This window comes from Solanum dulcamara, chromosome 1, assembly GCF_947179165.1.
Source record: "Solanum dulcamara chromosome 1, daSolDulc1.2, whole genome shotgun sequence".
NCBI classification, from domain to species: domain Eukaryota; kingdom Viridiplantae; phylum Streptophyta; class Magnoliopsida; order Solanales; family Solanaceae; genus Solanum; species Solanum dulcamara.
The window spans coordinates 7,741,730-7,756,794 of NC_077237.1; the positions used below are offsets into that span (position 1 = coordinate 7,741,730).

General features: G+C 35.6%; 1 protein-coding gene across 3 annotated transcripts in view; it reads left to right on the forward strand.

Annotated features, from left to right (window-relative positions):
• Positions 1-2,148: 2,148 nt before the first annotated feature.
• LOC129900452 (ubiquitin C-terminal hydrolase 12-like) overlaps positions 2,149-15,065 on the forward strand; it is a 31,585-nt gene continuing 18,668 nt past the window's right edge. Inside the window, exons 1-8 of one of the 3 annotated variants that reach the window (XM_055975427.1) lie at positions 2,149-2,321; positions 2,582-2,648; positions 2,831-2,978; positions 3,066-3,223; positions 8,608-8,873; positions 8,947-9,165; positions 9,276-9,384; positions 9,484-9,599. In XM_055975427.1, the coding sequence (XP_055831402.1) occupies positions 2,292-2,321; positions 2,582-2,648; positions 2,831-2,978; positions 3,066-3,223; positions 8,608-8,873; positions 8,947-9,165; positions 9,276-9,384; positions 9,484-9,599 (1,113 nt within the window). In that variant the 5' untranslated portion in view covers positions 2,149-2,291. The remainder of the gene's footprint in view (positions 2,322-2,581; positions 2,649-2,830; positions 2,979-3,065; positions 3,224-8,607; positions 8,874-8,946; positions 9,166-9,275; positions 9,385-9,483; positions 9,600-15,065) is intronic. The other 2 variants (XM_055975435.1, XM_055975443.1) reach the window with 2 other exon arrangements.

A 15,065-nucleotide genomic window follows, 5' to 3' on the forward strand; every position in this document is an offset into this window, starting at 1 on the left:
AAAAGAAAATATTAACAAAACATAAATATGATCCATAAAAGTGAAATATATAGAAGTTGTGTACTTATATATAATTTAATATATGAGATTGCATTAATTATGTCACCATTGTTTGTCTACTTTACTAATAGTTAAGTAAGAGTTATTATATTTTAAAACACACATACATATATTAAATACTTTTAAAAGCTATATTGCTCAAGCTAGTATATATATTTATACAAAATTGTAATTATATAAAGGGATTCAACTTAGTATCAATATAAAGGCCGTATCTCACCTATTAAAAAAGGGTTATATCTACACTTAAGCCATATTATAAATATATTTAGTATAATTTGTCTTTAATTTTTTTTAAGTAATAAAAACTAAAATGACCCATTGTATAAATGTCAATGTAAGAAGCTTAATTATTTGTTAATATTTGAAAATAAAGTAAATGATTAACTATAACAGGAAGATGCATGCAACAAAATAAATCGAAATTGTAAATATTTATAAGGTAAGTAAATCTCAAAATACAGATAAGTTAGACACCATTATTTTCACAGGTCATTTAAAATTTTCTAATTTCACGATCAAGTTAAAATGCAGAAAACAAAGTAAATGACACTACAATATTTTATAAGGTAAGTAAATTCCAAAAGACACATAAGTTAGGGAGAACTAATTTTATAGGTCATTTATAATTTTTTTTAAAAAATTCATGGTCCTTTTTATTTTTTTTATACTAAAATATTTTACAAGATTATTTTTTATATTCAATTTGCAAGTGACTACTGTCATTTGGAAGCTAAAACCAAAAGAATTTGTTAATATTGAAAGTAAAGTAAGTGATCAACTATTACAAGATAAAATGCAGGTAATAAAATAAATCACATTGCAATGTTTATAAGGTAATTAAATATCAAAATACAAATAAGATAAAGGCAATTAATTTCATAGGTTATTAATAATATATATTTTTTAATTTCACGATCAAGTTAAATTACCGTCAATAAAATAAATCACGTTGTAAAAATTTATAAGGAAAGTAAATCCCAAAAGACACATAAGTTGGGGGGAATTAGTTTAGTATGTTATTTACATTTTAATTTTTTTTATGGTCTCTTATATATATATATTTTTTTTCTTACACATAAAAAATATTTAAAATACTATTTTTTAATATTCAATTTGCAACTTACTACTATCATTTGGAAGATAAATCCAAAAATAATTTGTTAATATTGAATGTAAAGTAAGTGATCAACCATGACAAGATAAAATGCAGACAACAAAATAAATCACATTACAAATATTTATTAGGTACTTCCTCCGCTTCTTTTTAGTTTTCATGGTTTTTTTGAGAGTCAATATAAACTTTGACTAATATTTTACAGTATATTTTTTTATCATATTAATATAATTTTTTTTTACAATTTATAGTACTCTCCGTAAAGTTTTTGAGATATCTAAATTTTTATTTTTAAAATATTGAATTAATATAATCTAATTTAACTTTGAAAATTAGTCAAATTAACTCTCGAAAAGTGCAGCACGACAAATAAAACGCAACAAAAGGAGTAAGTAAATTCCCAAATACAGATAAGTCAAAGAGAATTGATTTCGTTGGTCCTTTACATTTTGTTAAAATAATTTCACGGTCAAGTTAAAATGCAACAAAAAAATAAATCACATTACAAATATTTATAGGGTAAATAAATCTCAAAGCGAGGAAAAATTAATTTCGTAGGTCATTTACATTTTTTTAATTACATAATCATTTTATAAAAAATCTTTATTTTTACACGTAATTTTTTATTTTTTTTCATATATTTTGCAAGTGAGTACTATCATTTGGAAGCTAAATTCAAAAAGGGTTTGTTAATATTGGAAATAAGGTAAATGATCAATCAGAACAAGATATAATACCTGCAACAAAATAAATCACATTATAAATATTTATAAGGTAAGTAAATCTCAAAAGATACATAAGTTGGGTAGAATTAATTTTGTAGATTATTCATAATATAATTATTTTTACATAAAATTTTTAAAATCCAAAAAGGAGATAAGAATAATAAAATATCGGTTAAATTCCCAAACTACCCTTTATCAATTTTAAATCCTTCTTTTAATTTATTTTCCTTGTTTCACGATTACTAAATTTTTTTTGTTCGTCGCCTAGCCCAAGGACTCTAACTGAAGAGAAAGTCCTTGGATCGATTCGATCGTTTCTACGTTGCATTCTTCTTCGCCGAATTCTTCGTCGCCGATTCGCTGATTTTCCGGTCTACCGTTTTCCGGCAATGACTCTCATGACTCCTCCTCCAGTTGAAGTACGTAATCTCTCCCGCCTGTTCTGCACTTCTCTTTACAGCACAATTCGTCGAGTTTTATTTTTTTGTTGAGAAGGAGCTTCGTATAGTTATAGGATTGGATAAGTGGTGAATTTTTATCAAAAAGCGATGTAGGAGTGAAGTTTTATGTAAATGTTTTGATTTGAATGCGGCAATGGCGAAATTCTAGGGATTAGGTTAATCGGAAGTGGATAGTAACTTGAGATCGAATATCTTGTTTTGTTTTTGCTTTGTGGCAGCCGGAAGACGAGGAGATGCTTGTTCCTAATTCAGATTTTCCTGTGGAAGGTCCGCAGCCTATGGAAGGTAAATCTTTTACCTTTTTTCTATAGTTCTATACACTGATATGTTGTTGTAGTCTGCTGGATTGTAGTTGTATGAATCTACTTTTTTTTTTTCTGCTACTAGTATGTTTTTGAATGTCTATTTGTTGTTTTGTGTATTTAGAGATTTTTTGTTTTGAAGTTTATTTTTTTAATTGTTGTTAGTTGCGACTGCGGATACAGCTAGTACAGTGGAGGGGCCACAAGTAGATGATCCGCCATCTGCTAGGTTTGCGTGGACTATAGAGAATTTTTCGAGGTTGAATGTGAAGAAGCTATACTCGGAAGTTTTCAATGTGGGAGGATACAAATGGTATTATTTTGTATTCTTTTGATGATTGTTTTATTGTTTTAATAAGTAGGTGATTTGATGTCGTTAATGGTGCGTTACGTATGACAGGAGGATATTGATATTCCCTAAAGGGAACAATGCGGACCAATTGTCATTGTATTTGGATGTTGCAGATTCACCGTCATTGCCTTATGGATGGAGTAGATATGCTCATTTTAGCTTAGCTGTGCTCAACCAAGTTCATAACAAGTTTACTGTGAGAAAAGGTGAGAATTCTTGTTTATTGAATAAGAGACATGAACAGAAATCTTGTTTATTGAATAAGAGACATGAATTTGTGAAAATTTAACTGCCGAGAGAAGATTGACTGTTGGTTGAATAAATGATGTGTTTGAGCCTTTGAGACATTGCTCGTTAGTTGGAAAGATATTGTGAAATAGTACATTCTCCAGGTCTTACTTATTTCAGGCGGTGTCACTTGCATAACTGTTAGCTTTTTGATCATAAAGAACCGAGTGTAATGAATGTTCACACAACTTGTAGTTTTTTTTTTTTGATGAAGTAAGAAGAGTTTCATTAAAGGCATTAATAAGGGGAATAACAAGGAGTTTGCTCAATTACAAAAGTTAGCTTAATCTACATCTACAACTAAGGAGAAAACACTATCAAAAACACGTTCACAACTAGTTACAGGAGCCGCATTGCCCAGCCAAAATAAATTCAGTAAGCACTTAGACGTAAGATCACTATTAGAAGTAGAAATCCCATCAAAACATGTACGGTTCCTTTCATTCCAACATGTAGTTATCTTAATTAGAAGCTAATGAATTCCATAAATCGGGTGAATTAGGACTTCTATTATCAACTAATTGTGCTGCTGGCACAAGAAAGGGTTTAACGAAGAGCAGAGAAGAATCTGGGACACTCTACCAGCTTCTATTTGGTGGACATTGTGGAAAGAGAGAAATCAATATGTTTTGAGGGAAAAGTCGAGTGTACCAGATCAAGCTTAAAGGCTTAGTTTTTGATGTAGAATGGAAAATGTATATGAGGCTGAAAATTTGACAGATGTCATTAGTTCCATACAAGATTAATGGAACTCCTCTTTCAATTTGGATGTACATATTTCAGTCTCTTCTTAGTGCTGTCTTTTGGAATGTTTTTTTTTCTTTTGAGAAAGGTAACATATATGATCTACATTGGTACTAACAACCTCCTATGATCTCATAAGTAATCTAAAATGCTAGGAATATCCTCTTCTTCTTGAGGATACTCTTGTTTACACCAAAAGTAGAAAAGAACCGGACAATTCATCTTCAATTTCTGTAGGGAGCAACTTTTGTCTTCAAAACACCTCTGGTTCCTCTTCTTCCGGATAGTTCACCATCTACAAGCTGGGACAATCTTCCATCTCTCCCTGTGACCCAACTGATTTCCATCCCTATTCCAGCAAGCCAAAGCTTACTTTGTGTTTCTTGGCATAGACCAACTAATGCTCCTTAGGTTGATGAAAATCTGCCACAATTTCGGAGTATGTAGAAAGAGAGGATTTATTATCTCTGCCTCACTTTCACAAAAAAAATTCTGGAGCATAGTTGAAAACCCCTTTTTCATTAGGTTATCTTGAGTCAGAGCAGCGTGTTTGGCCTACAACCATGTGAAGCAAGCTATCTTGTATGGAATCTTGACTTTCCATATCATCTTCCATGGCCAACAACCTTGTTGTATATGTGATCTCTGGAAGCACCTGTAAGCTGATCCAACTGAAAATCTGCCCTGTTTATCTGGAATCCATACTAAGTTGTCCTCACTTGTGTTGAAATCCTTGCACTGTTCTAGAATGTTATGAAAATCTGTCAACCTGCTCACCTCCAAATCATTTGAAGGCCTCCTAAATCTGAGGTGTTCCATCCCAAGTTATCTCTCAGCTCTTTAACTGTGGCCATCCTTTGAAGACTTAAAATGAATAGGTTAGGGAAACTGGTTTTGAAGTTTCTTGCCCACCCAACAATCTTCTCAATAGAAAGTCTTCCCACCATTGCGTATCTTTATTTTAGAGGAGTTAATGAGTTTCGGCCACAAATTCCTAATGGACCTACAGACCCCAGTTCCATAAGGAGGTAGTGCTTCCTTGCTAGTCCAAAAATCCTCCATTCCATACCTTGTATTTATTGTTTCTTTCCATAATATTTATTGTTTCTTTCCATAATGAGGCTCTTGAGAAGCAAATCTCCATAGCCATTTCATTAAAAGGTTGTGATTTTGCAACTTCAAATTCCTTATCCCGAGACCCCCATTTTTCTTGCTGGCTATGACGTTGTCCCATTTTACCAGATGGATCTTGTCGCTGTTTGGATCACAATTCACTTCCCATAGAAAGTTTCTTCTAATATTTTTTTTTTCTGTCCATTACATTGGCTCGCATAGGAAACGCAGACATCATGTAAGTAGGTAAGACATCTAAGACACTATTGATGAGTGTGACTCTACCACCCAAGGATAAATATTGGCTTTTCCAGTTGACAAGCTTCTTCTCACATTTCTCCCGAACAGTATTCCAAATACCCTTTGATTTTCTCTTAGCTTCCAAAGGCATGCCAAGATATACAGCTGGGTAAATGAAACTTTTACCCTAGTTGATGTGGAGGCCTGAAATTTTTCTGTACTGGTTAGAAATATATATTTTGAAATGCACTTTCAACAATAATAAGTGAAGGGAAAGAGAGGCTGCTTGAGCTGTCATGTTGGTATAGGCATGTGTGAATGCTAATTGTAAGTGTGCTACATCTTATTGGCGGAAAACATAGCAGGTTCACCTTTATCACCGAAACCTGCACTTCTGGTATTTCTTAGAAAGGTCTATTTAATATTGGACCATGGAACTTCGTAGGGATGATATTGATGAAACAGTGATTCATTAGTTCTTACAATTTATATTCATTAGTCCACCCCGTGTTAGTCATTTTAGGATCTTGACTAGATTTTCTTAATCATTCATTTAATAGAGTTTCCAAATATATTTATCTTGTGGTGCACAAAAAGACACTCCTTATTTATGTGCAATCTTATTATTATTTTTTTCACTTGACATTGTTCATTCTGCAATTTCTTATTTGATGCTCTGAACAGTTCTCTGTGTTAGCTCAAGGAATCATTGTTCCTTTGTTTAGGCTTATAGTTAGCAAGAATTATGCATGTAGCACCTTCTTGGTGCAAGTACTGAAATTTATTTTACTCACCCTAAAAAATAAAAGTAGAAACAATAAGGATTTGGGTCTTTCACTAGTACAAAAAGCTATGATTCTTCTTATATTTAGAGGTAAGTTTTGCATTAAATAATTATAGTCTATAACTCATAATGTATACCTCCACCTCCCGTAATTAAAGATAATTACGGCCCAAAACATTTAAGTCATCTAGTCTACCAAAAATGTCCCAACTTCCTTATTTGTACCAGTTCTACCCCAATTTGTGTAAGTTTTGAAATCTTTTTTCAGCCTAATTAAAACCCTATTTTTCTTATCTTTCTCCGCCCCCTCTTCTTCTCACGTGTGATTGCTTTTTGATTCACTCTTCTCTCTATATCTCCGCCTTCTCTCTCTATACTCAATTATTCATAAGTGTTAAATTTTCAACCACAAGCTCGAAATAATACTACGATCAAACCCCAAATATTGATTTGTGCTAACATCAACAAAATTCTATTGTATTAAAAGGGGAAAAATGCTTCCGAAAGGTATGTAAATTGGAATAGAGGGTGTTTATCTTAAAACCCGATGCATTGGGGGGTGAAAAATGTTCTATAGGAATTAGAGTCTGGAGATCTCAGGCAAACATTCATGCATCAGGACATGGAAATTTATGTTCAACCCAATGCATGTTTCTTTTTAAGTTTACCAAAGTTTAATGATTATACATTGTTATATACTCCCTTTGTTTCAATAGGTTTGTCTTTTCTTTTTAGTCCGTTTAAAAAAGAATGCTTCTTTCTTTTTCTGACATCTCTTTAATTCTAACTTTCCACATGACATGTTTAAGCTAAGTTGCTTGGACTTTCACTTTTAGTGCCACACCCATGTCGACATGACATGGTGTGGGTGTGGGATCCAATCTGTATTTGGTCAAACAATTTTGGGTATATTGACCAAAATCGACAGAGAAATTTAGGGCAGATACAATAATTGTAATCAAAACAAAAGTTCAGGTGAAGTTGAAGAAAATGGAATTTCTATGTTGGTACTTTTCCTTTTATCTCTTTAAGGGGTTCTCCTCTTGATTAACCTGGTAAGTTTTCCACATAATGTCTCATAATTTAGACACATAACTCTAATTTTAGATATTTTAATTATTTTTTAGTTGAATCCCTGCACTTGTATTTGTTCCTGGATCTGTACCCTCGACTCTTAAAATTTAAATCATGAAGGGTCCGACCACAAGATTCAAAAATCCTTTTTACTTAACTTTGTGGCAAGTCAAAATCGGACAAACAAATTGAAACAGATGGAGTGATACTTACATATGTTTATACTACACTGTATATGATCAATGTATATTTATGTATAAAATTGTATGTAAGGTGTTAAACAGAGTAAAGAACAAAAAATAGTATTTGAATTGCATGAGGAATAGGTGTGTACAGCCTTGGAAAATGCAAAAGTAAAACTGAAAAAGTTAAAAGGTACCAACATTGAAAGAGACTACACTTCTTTTCAACAATTTGGCTATTCCAGATGTTAACTATTTGGGCTATGCTAATTCTAAACTGTTTATTTGTAAACTGACCTGTACATTTGTGTCCGTAATTATCTCTACAACACTTCTTGCTGAAACTAATATAGTACTACTTTTATCAATAAAATATAAGCAAAATGATTATATTCTATAATTTACCTATTTTCTGTGTTATTCCAGTTTTCTGCCTGATGTACATGCTTGTGCAGACAAATTTAGTTGATTATCTGAGTTTTCATTCATTTCAGGAAAGCAGATTAAATATCCCCTTAACTTTTTTTGATAAGGAAATATCCCCTTATGCTTGAAACTGCCACTGTCGTTTGATTGACTGCAGGAATAATGTAGATGGTCTATGTTTTTCTTTTTTTCGGGGGAAATACCTATGATCTGACTGGAAATATTCTTGAATTTATTTTAAGCCTGTGATGTTTGCTGAAGTTGAATAAATGCTATAAAGGTTTGTCGAGCTTCGAAATGAAGCTTTAAAGCTCTACTTAAGGATTTTGAAGCAGCTTATTAGAGAAAAGTAGATGATGCCAGGATTGACATACCTTTGCATCGGAAAGATAGAATGAAAGCTTGATTGGGGGATACATGGAAGGATAATCTTAGTTCTACTGGCATCTTATCTTGAGAGTATCTTTAATCTCCTCTATTTTTATTTTCAGATAAGCTACTGCGAGACCGAGCATTCTCTAATTTATGGCTCTTCATCTTTTTATTCCTTACAGATGCTTATTTTGGTGTTCTCTCCCTTTTGATGGTTCTAATTTGTGCCAAGTATTATTATGATTTGCTAAGTAGACTGGACAATTTAGTTGATGTTATGATTCTTATGGCAGACATTTGCTGTACATATTGACGCCTTCTTGGGGCGATCTATGAAACTTACTTCAAAAAATGATTGTTATGGCAGATACTCAGCACCAGTTTAATGCAAGAGAGAGTGACTGGGGTTTCACATCCTTCATGCCTCTTAGTGAATTATATGATCCTAGCAGAGGTTATATTATGGATGATACAGTCATAGTTGAAGCTGATGTTTCTGTTCGTAGGGTCGCTGATTACTGGTCCCATGACTCTAAGAAGGAGACTGGTTGTGTTGGCCTTAAGAATCAGGGAGCCACTTGTTATATGAACTCTCTCCTCCAAACTTTGTATCATATTTCTTACTTTAGAAAGGTCAGCCTTGAAAAACACAAGTAATTTCTTTGTTATTATTTTCCCGTATGTGACTAATTCACACGTGTTTCAGGCTGTGTATCATATGCCAACAACTGAGAATGACAATCCATCTGGGAGCATCCCTTTGGCTTTGCAGAGTTTGTTCTATAAGCTACAGTACAGTGACATTAGTGTAGCAACAAAAGAGTTGACAAAGTCCTTTGGATGGGACTCAAATGAGTCTTTCATGCAGCATGATGTACAAGAACTTAACAGGGTTCTTTGTGAAAAACTTGAAGATAAAATGAAGGTAATTTGTAATTGTGTAACACGTGAACCTAAAACAATTAGTTCCGTAGATGGCATGCTTATTTAGATTTGTGACTATATTTTATGATTATATGTGTTTCTTTGGCTCAGGGAACTGTTGTAGAGGGAACAATACAACAACTGTTTGAGGGGCATCATATGAATTATATTGAATGTATCAATGTGGACTACAGGTCAACAAGAAAAGAATCTTTTTATGGTATGTATGGAACCAATATTTAATTTTTCATGTTTTTTCTTGTTAAATGCGGAATGCCTCATTGTCAGTTTCAACGTGCAATCATGTCTCATTTGACAGATTTGCAGCTTGACGTCAAAGGGTGTCGTGATGTCTATGCTTCTTTTGACAAGTATGTTGAAGTTGAACGCCTTGAGGGTGACAATAAATACCATGCAGAAAAATATGGTTTACAGGTAAATCCCTTCACTGAGTTTTGGATGATGGTTTGCAGAGTTGGTTGGATATTAAATTTGTGCCATTACTTTGAGCCACAAAATGAAGGATATAACTGGTACTTGAAGTGAAATGTATATGGAGAGACAAAAAGATACTAAATACTGTTACTAACAAAATAATAAAAAGGCAACAAAACAACAACAACAACATACCCAGTGAAATCCCACAAGTGAGGTTTAGGGAGGGTAAAATGTACGTAGACTAGGGGTGGCAATTGGGTGGGTTGGGTCAAATTTGAGCGGGTCATAATGGGTCAAGACCCAACCCAACCCAAATTTGCTTGGGTCAAAAAGGGTTGGGTAATGGGTTATAGTATGGTCAAGACCCAACCCAACTCAATTTTTACTAAGTTTTACTTATTTTATTTGTTCTTTTACAATCTTTTAGTATATAATAAAATTATTCTTTTCTTTATTATGACTATATATAACATATCAAATTAAAAAAAAAGTTTTTTAAAATTATTTTGACAAGATTTCTCGAGTCTATTTGGGTTACATATCAACTCAATTTTTAATGGTTTGAAATGGGTTAACCTAATAAATGGGTGGGTTAATAACACACCCAAACTTAAACGGGTTGGGCGGTTGGGTTTGATTTTGCCATCCCTAGTGCAGACCTTACCACATCGTGGAGGTAGAGATGTTGTTTTCGAAAGACCCTCGACTTAAGTGCAACAAATCTAGTTACAAAGAAGACGGAGACAATGGCGAAAATATAGTAACAACAAAATAGTGCGATAATCGAAATATCAAAAATCAAGAACTACAATAATACTAGTATAGTGGCAATGATAAACACCAACCACCCTAAGCAAGACAACATTACACTAACCTTCTACCCTAATACTTATCCTCCACACCCTCCTATGTAGGGTCATGTCCTTTATAACTTGAAGCTGGGTCATATCCTGTCTTATCACTTTTTCCCAATACTTCTTCGGCCTACCTGTCTCTCGTACCCTGTATAACCAACCTCTCGTACCTCCTCACAGGTGCATTTATGCACCTCCTCGTCACATGTCCAAACTATTTATGCATCTCCTTTTCACATGTCCAAACTATCTCTGTCTCGCTTCCCTCATCTTGTCCACCACGGAGGCCACTCCCACCTTATTACAAATAGCCTCATTTCTAATCTTATTGCTCTTAGTATGACCACACATCCACCTCAGCATCCTCATCTCCGCAACATGCATCTTTTGGACATGAGAGTTTTTGACTGGCTAACACTCTACCCCATACAACAAAGTCGGTTTAATGACCACTCTATAAAACTTACCTTTGAGTTTCGGTGGTACCTTTTTTATCACACAAAACTCCAGAGGCGAGCCTCCACTTCATCCACGCCTAATAAGTGTTTTGTGTTTCTTACTTTCTTTTCCCCTCCTATCAAATGAATGAATCTTGTTCTATATTTAACGGCAGCATTAGCTCAATTGCTCTAAGTCGCCTTTTTGAAGAGTCTCACTGCCACTGCAGATTCAAGTCCCAAAAGCGGCACTCTTTTTTTTTGATGAAATAAGAAGGATGTCATTAACAAAAAGCATCAAGAAGATGCAAGCATTACAAAGAGATTATCAGCTCCCAGAAAGACAAAAAACAGCTATCACAACTATCAACATATATCTTTGGAGCTGATAAATTCTAGGAAAGATTCGACAGTAATTACAGAGGAGTGGTTGACACAACTAAAAAGACTAATCAAACATCTAGCCTTAAGAGAGGAAATGGGAGTTGGGATGCCATCAAAACACCTTTTGTTCCTCTCTATCCATAAGCACCACAAAATACAAGCAGGAACCAAAGACCAAATCTTTTTGATGAACTTCCCAACTTTCGAGGAGCTCCAACACACAAAAGCCTCTCTCAAAGAGCCTGGCATGGTCCAAGTTAGTCCAAAGAGAGAAAAGAACATGTTCCAAAGGTTTGTGGCAACAGTGCAATGAAGAAACAGGTGATTGATAGATTTTCTGGGTAGAGCAAGCACATGTAGCATCTGTTGGCTAGTAGAGCTTCCTCCTCATAAGATTATCTTGAGTTAAGCAAGAACCATGAAGACTAACCCAGCTGAAACAGATGACTTTTGGAGGCATCTTAGTTCTCCAGATAAGTTTCCAGGGCCATAGATCAATAAGTGACTTCCTTGAGCTTAGATGCAAGTAACCTTCTTTGACCGAATAGGAGTCATCCCTGTTACTTCCCCAAGTGAGTTTATCCCTGCTTTGGCTGTGGACTGAGCTGGTATGAATGGTGGCCATGAGGGCCATAAATTCTCCCAATTCCCAGTCATTTAGATTTCTCCTCAGTCACATTCCAAACATTATCTTCCCTACACTGAGAGATGGTTGAGTCTAGATTGGAGGCTATCTGAAATATCCTTGGAAATACATTCATAAGAGGGATGTTTCCCAGCCAAGTGTCTTTCCAAAACTGGATGTACTCCCCACTTCCCACCTTGAGAGTAGCATTGCTATAGAAGACCTCCCACAACTTCCTTATAGCTTTCCAGACCCCTGTGCCATAAGGGATTGTGACTTCATTAGAGCACCAGTGATGAGTGCTACTAAATTTTGCTTGGATCACCTCCTTCCATAGATCAGTTGTCTCTTGATTGTACCTCCAGTGCCACTTCATATGCATACACTTGTTATGTGATGCCATGTCTTTAATCCCTAAGCCTCCGAACTGCTCTGGCATGGTGACTTTGGCCCATTTCACTAGGTGGAATTTGTGGTCCTCATTATTGCCTTCCCAAAGGAAGTCTCTCTTAATCTTGTCAAGTTGTTTCTGCACCTTCGCTGGCATAGGGAAGAGGGACATAAAATAGGTGGGAATACTATCCAAGACACTATTGATGAGTGTTAACCTGCCCCTTAGTGAGAGGTATTGTTGCTGCCAGGAAGCCAATCTTCTTTCACACTTCTCCACAATAGAACTCCAAGCCCCAACTGATTTGTAATTAGCACCCAGTGGTAACCCCAAATAGGTTGTGGGAAAAGAACCAATTGAGCAACACATGATGTCTGCCAAATTCTCCAAGTCAGGGACCTCATTAACAGGGTAGATAATACTTTTAGACATGTTAATGTGGAGTCCTGACATGGCTTCAAAAAGCATAAGAGTGAGGTTAAGATGCTGCACTTGGGATTTCTCAGCTTCACAGAAGATCAGTGTGTCGTCAGCAAATAAGAGATGTGATATAGAAACTGTTAGACCAGAACTATTGCCCACCATAAATCCTTTTAGCCAATGTAGTTGTTTGGCCTTTTATAACATCCCGCTTAAACCCTCCATAGCCAGAATAAATAAGAAGGGTGATAGGGGATCATCTTGCCTAATGCCTCTCATGGGAGAGAACAAACCCACAGGACTCCTCTTTACCAGCACAGAATACTTTACTGTGGAGAAGCTGTATTTGATCCATCTAATCCATCTTTCTCCAAACCTCATTTGCCTTAGGATTGAGATAAGGAATGACCAGTTTAGCTTATCAAAAGTTTTCTCTATATCAAGCTTAAAAAGAAGACTGGAGGTGCCACTTTTCTGCTTTTAGTCCAAAACTTCATTAGCAATAAGAGTTCATCAGAGATTTGCCTTCCTTGAACAAAGGCATTCTAATAACCAGAGACTAGACCACCAATCACCTTCTTAAGCCTTTCAGCAAGTACTTTGGCCAGGATTTTGTACACACTACCAATAAGGCTAGTAGGTCTGAATTCTTTAAGTTCTATTGCACCTTTCTTTTTAGGGACAAGTGCAATAAAAGAATCATTGAAGGATTTCACCATGTGACAATTACTGTGAAAGTGATTGATGGTACCCAAAATATCTAGCTTGATAATACTCCCAACACTTCTGGTAAAAAGCCATTGAGAAACCATTTGGCCCTGGGCTTTTATCTGGAGCACAAGAATTGATAGCGTTCAAAACCTTTTTCTTCTTCGAAAGCTTGTTCTAGAGCATTCTTTTCGTCTGTGCTTAGGCCACCCAGACCCTCAAAAGAGGCTGTGGGCCTCCAAGGTTCATTTTCAGCGTATAAATCTTGATAGAAATCAAGAATCACTTCTTTCACCTGCTCTTTCCTTTCAATCAAGTTATCACCAACCTGTAAACTGTCAATGTGATTGTACCTCCTGTGAGAGTTGGCTAGCCTTTGGAAGTACTTCGTGTTTCTATATTCTTCCTTCAACCACAAACATCTAGAGTTTTGTCTCCATGAAGTTTCCTCTACTTTTGCTAGGTTCTGGATCTCTAGTTTTAATTGTAGGATCTTGTTCTTTTCAATTTGAGACAATACCCTTCCCTCAGTTGCCTGTTCTGCTGTCAGAAGATCATCCATAGCTTTGTTGATTCTAGTACTAAGCTTTCCAAAGACCTCCTTGTTCCAAGTAGCGAGATCTTTCTTCAAGAATTTTAGTTTCTGAGAGAGAATCAAATCTGGAGAGCCGTTAACCATATATCCTTGCCACCATTGACTGACCATATCATAAAATCCATCCTGTTGTAACCACATATTTTCAAATTTGAAGTATGAAGGGTCAGAAGTCCAATCACCGCTTTCCAAAGCTAAGGGCCTATAATCAGAGACGACCCTTGGTAAAGCCACCTGCTTCACTGAGCCAAATAATTCATTCCATTCAGGGGAGATCAGAAATCTATCAATTTTAGATGCCTGTAAAGAGTCCTCTCCCCTGGTCCAAGTGTAAGCAGCACCATGTAAAGGTAGATCAACCAAACCCATGTCCTGAATAAAGTCAGAAAATCTTCATTGCGCTTGATCTCCTTATACAATTATGTCTCTCATGTTCAAATCTACATACATTGAAGTCACCACCTATGACCCAACATTCAGCCCATAAGCCTCTTATGGCAGCCAGCTCATCCCACGAATCCAACCTTTCCAGGTTTGTGTGAGGACCATACACCCCAGAGAAACAGAATCTGAAGTCCACTTGTAAACACTCTAACATGGCATTGATGGTGTGTCCCCCCCCCCCCCCGATAAGAGTCTAAGCATTTCCATTGTCTCTTGTCCCACATAACAATTATGCCTCTCCTGGTACCACTCGCTTTCAATTCAACCCATTTGACCCATCTAGAACCCCAAATATGCCTTGCCATTTCCATAGAACAACACTCTGTTTTAGTTTCTTGTAAACACAAAATATCGGGTTTCCATTTCTGAACAAGTAGGTTGATGGTGCTTCTTTTGCTTATATCACTAAGCCCCCTGACATTCCAGCCAATAATTTTTGCTTTCATTCATAGAAAGCCTTGTGAAACCTTCCCCTGTTTGACCCCTCTCCCTTCTCATAATTTAAAGTGCACTCCAATCTAAGTTGCGTGGACTCTTTATTTTTGCTGCCGCACCTGTGTCGACACAAGGCGGGTGCGGGATACGTGTGAGATTCGGTCAACCCA